At 43.2% G+C, this 4,109-nt stretch overlaps 1 protein-coding gene across 8 annotated transcripts in view; it reads right to left on the bottom strand.

Moving 5' to 3' along the window:
- The window catches only part of TFAP2B (transcription factor AP-2 beta), a 33,616-nt gene that overhangs the window by 27,419 nt on the left and 2,088 nt on the right, over positions 1-4,109 (bottom strand). For 5 of the 8 annotated variants that reach the window (XM_017745048.1, XM_017745050.1, XM_017745049.1 and 2 more), the window contains exons 2-3: positions 1,985-2,011; positions 369-827 (exon numbers count right to left, since the gene is read on the bottom strand). In XM_017745048.1, coding sequence (XP_017600537.1) covers positions 369-827; positions 1,985-2,011 — 486 coding nt within the window. The remainder of the gene's footprint in view (positions 1-368; positions 828-1,984; positions 2,012-4,109) is intronic. The other 3 variants (XM_017745051.1, XM_017745053.1, XM_008641844.2) reach the window with 1 other exon arrangement.

Here is a 4,109-nt window from a genome sequence, read left to right as displayed (position 1 = left end):
TGGGAAATAACTGAAATTTGAAAAGCCAAGCTTGAACTCTGCCAGCTTTTGAAACACGTGGAATATTTAGAGCAGCATGTCTGCCTTCCCCCTGCACTTTGCTGCTTTGCCATGTAGGGGAGGGTTTATAAAGCAGAGCCTGTGCGTGACAGCAAGGAAACAAATTCTCTTATTAAAAAAAAAAAAAAAAAAAAAGAAAGAAAGAAAAGAAAAATAGATTTTTTTTGGAGTACCAGAGTTACAAAGCCAGTGTGGAAAAACAATGGCAACCCACAGAAATTGTGCTGGAAACCCCTCAGCGATCATTCCTAGCCCAGGGACAGGGGCTCCAGCTGCACTGCCCGGGAGAAAGAAACGCGGTGCCTTACCTGGACCTCCTCCATCCCTGGGTGTCCGATGCCGTGCAGAGAAAGGCTGTCCCCCATGCCGGAGTCAAGGCCATGGTGAGCTGAGTGCAGGAGGACATCTGGCCTCCTTACTGAGTGGTAGTCCCGCCTGGGGTCCAGTCCCGAGAGCTGGGGCAGGGCGGCCCGAGGCTGTGGCAGCAGTGACCAGCTTTCTGATCCCACCTCTTGCCTCTGCCTCTGTCCCCAGGGGTGCTGCTGGGGCTGATGCAAGGGGTTTAGGGAGTAGGGGTCATTGACATGGGAGTAAGGGTCCTGGCTTTGGTGGTAAGGAAGAGGCTGATAGGGGGGTGGGAAATAAGGCGGCTGGAAATCCGAGGATGGGGTGTGAGAGAGCGGAGGAGCGCTGGAGTAGGGTCCCTGCGAGACGGATCCCAGCTGGGACAGCCTGGAACTGTGGCTGGGCACTCCATCATGCCGGTCCTACAAGCGGAATGACATACAAACAACAACAAAAAAGAGGACCTTTTTTAAAAAAAAAAAAAAAAAGTAAAAGGAGCACAAACCCACCCCGAAGTAAAATAAACCAAAATATAAACAGTTGGAAAGTGGGATTCGGATGTGCCCCCTTCCCCCACCAATTATTAGAAATGTTCCAGTGTTTAGCACCCACATCGTGTCTATTCCCAGAAACAATCAAGAAGGGGGAAGGGGGCGGGGGGTGTGAGGGAGAATTGCTAAATATCATAATTAAAAATGTAGGACTGGTGCTCCAAATACATGTACGATCTGCAATTTCAGACCAGTAATATAATTCCCCATCCACAGCCCCCTCAAATCAAACCAAAGGTAAAAAAATAATAAATTAAGAGCACAAGAACACCCTTCTATGAAGACAACCCACCCCTTCTCCTGCCTAAATTTTCCCAACCTCTGTTTATTCCCTCTGCTGAAGTCCTGTAACTCAAAATCACCAACCCATTTTCACGTGGAAAAGCCCAAAAAGAAAGTTGCACTTCTCGGAAGACTCCGAGGTGAGAAGTTGTGTGAAAAAGGACTTGGGAAAAATAAAAAATAAAAAAAAATAAAAATAAAAAAAAAAAGGGGAAAAAGAAAAAAAGCAAAAATAAAATTTACAGGGAATCTTTGCTTAAAGGGAGTCTACCCCTTAAAAATAAAATTTAAAAAATTTAAAAATTCAAATAAAATAAAAATGAAACATCAGTATTGAGCAAATCCTTTTTCTCGGAAGCAAGGGGGTAAGTGGGAGGGGAGTTCACAGGAGGAAGACACAAAACTCACAATTTTATTCACACATCGAATGAAATCACATGCTGTCAGTGGCCAAAAAATAGAAAAAAAAAAAAAAAAAAAAAAAACCCCAAAAAAACAACAAACCAAAAAAAAAACAACACGGAAAAAAAGTTCTTTTTCCCCCTGCTCTTCCCCCAAGACTCCCCTAGCTCAAATCGGGAACACACAATGCAAAAAGGGAGAAGCAGCTGCAAGCCTCCTCCAATTATTGTGCTAAATTACCAAGCCAAAGGCGTTTAAAAAGAGAGAGAGAGGGAGAGAGAGACACAACAGATCGAGAGAGAGAGAGAACATGCAATTCTAGTACAACATGGATCCAAACTCACCATGGCGGAATAGGTGTGGACTAACATCTGGAAATAAAAAAAGTCTTGTAATAGCTAAAAATAAAATAATGGTGATAATACTAATAATTGGAGGGAAAAATATCAAGGAGATCTGCAAAGGGACGTGTTGGACACAGGAGAACAGCTTGAGATATTTCGAAGTCTATCCATCAAAAAAAAAAAAAAAAAAAAAAAAAAAAAAAAAAAAGACCAATGCCCCCAAAACCGAGCCTGGAAACCTCTATCTACATATATGATTTACCCCTCCCTCTCGGGGATTTTTTTTCCTCCTTTTTTTTTGGTTTTTTTTTTGGTTGGTTTTTTTTTTTTTTTTTTTTTTTCGCCTTTGAGCTCCCAAATACAATCCTCTTCAACCCAAGGCTAGGCTCAGACTGCTCCGCTACCCCTTCCTCCCTTTCCTTCTCTACACCGCCTCATAATAATTGATATTCATGACTATTAATATTACACGACTACTTTAAAGGGAGAATGCAGGACCAAATGGAGCGTGAAGCTGGCAGCCAGCTCGAGAGCTCCCCTACTATTGTAAATGACGTTCATTCAGTGGAGAATTACTAGATGTAATCAGACGAGGGGGGCTGGCAGAGGCAGAGTTTGGGGAGAGGGAGAGGGGGGAAAAAGTTTAGCGAGGAAGAGGCAGAACTTCAATTAACTCGAACGGAGGAAGATGCGGAAAGTAGACACTGCTGAGCTGAAGCAAGGAAGTGAGATGAAGCAACGCTAGAGGCTCAGAAGAAGAAAAAGAAGAAGGAGAAGAAGGAGAAGAAGAAGAAGAAGAAGGAGAAGAAGAAGAAGAAGAAGAAGAAGGAGAAGGAGAAGAAAACATATTTCCTTTTTGTTTTAATATATATTTAATTATACATTCCTAATACGAGGAATTGATTGCCTTTGGTGCTTTTGTTCTTGCAGTTTGTTGTTGGGGTTTTTAAGCAAATCATGAAGAAAAAAGAGGCTTTTCTAATTTTTTTTTTTTTTGTAATTTTTAAAAGAATGGAAGAAGAAACGTGCAGTCACTGTAATATATGTCTATTTACAGCGAAGATTAAGCCTTTCTGGTGCGTGTTACAGAGCGTATTTATTCTCAATACCCAAATAAATACTTGAATCTGCGTTAAGTTGGGCTCCACTTCTTTTTTTTTTTTCTGAATCCTATTTCTACTGCCCGATATGAAAAAAAAAAAAAATATATATATATACGTACATAGATCTCACGATTTCCACCCAAATGTGAAATGCATGGAGAGAATTTTAAAGGATAGTAAATTTATAGTTTTGAGGCAAAGCCAGGGGCGATATAAAACCTTTTTGATGTTGCAGGAACCCGTTCAACTGGACTGTCTGCCATTTCTGTTAAAGTTCAACTTACGTTCCTTCCTAAATAGACTCACACTTCCCAGAGCTGCCCCCCCCGCACACACACACACACACACTTTTGTTTTAAGAACAGATTCAGTTTAAGTGGCTGACGCCTCTACCATAGTGTTGTTAATTATAAATCGGAAAGAAGAGACCGAAATATTTTTTAACATAAATCTAGAGGGTTTCAGCTCTTTAAAAAAAGACAGCAATTTTTTCCCCTTTTTTTCTTTTTTTTTTCTTTTTTTTTTTTTCTGGTAAGGCTACACGTTGCAAAATGCCCTGGAGAGCATCCCCAAGTTAGGATATACCCTGCCCGCAGCCAAATCCCACCCAACCGCTCCCCCAACTCTTCTCTCCCACGGCAATCTACAAACGCGGGTGTCCGTAAATCCACAGAGCCTTAAACCCCCCCCATCAAAAGCAGGGTGGAAAAAAAGCCCTCATCCCCGACCTCGGCAAGCAGGGAGGGGAGATGTTTTGTCGCCTGCTGCTGCGGGCAGAGACAATGGCCGGGCTGTGCCTGGAGATGGGGAGGGAAAGGCAGCGAGGGCTCAGCGGGCTGGGGACACGCGGGGACACAAACACACACACAGGCACACACACACACACGCACACGTGTGTGCTCATTCTCTGCTCCTTCTGCAGATGCCGGCTTTTGCCAATGATAATTAGCTTGACGGCAGCTTTTGGGAGTGGAGACATTTCTCCCGTGCGGCCGGCGGGTCCCCACCCCGCTTCCCTCCAT

This window comes from Corvus brachyrhynchos, unplaced genomic scaffold (assembly GCF_000691975.1).
Source record: "Corvus brachyrhynchos isolate BGI_N302 unplaced genomic scaffold, ASM69197v1 scaffold116, whole genome shotgun sequence".
In the NCBI taxonomy this organism is placed as follows: domain Eukaryota; kingdom Metazoa; phylum Chordata; class Aves; order Passeriformes; family Corvidae; genus Corvus; species Corvus brachyrhynchos.
Note: the sequence above shows the minus strand (reverse complement) of the source record. Positions and strands in the feature narration are given on the sequence as shown.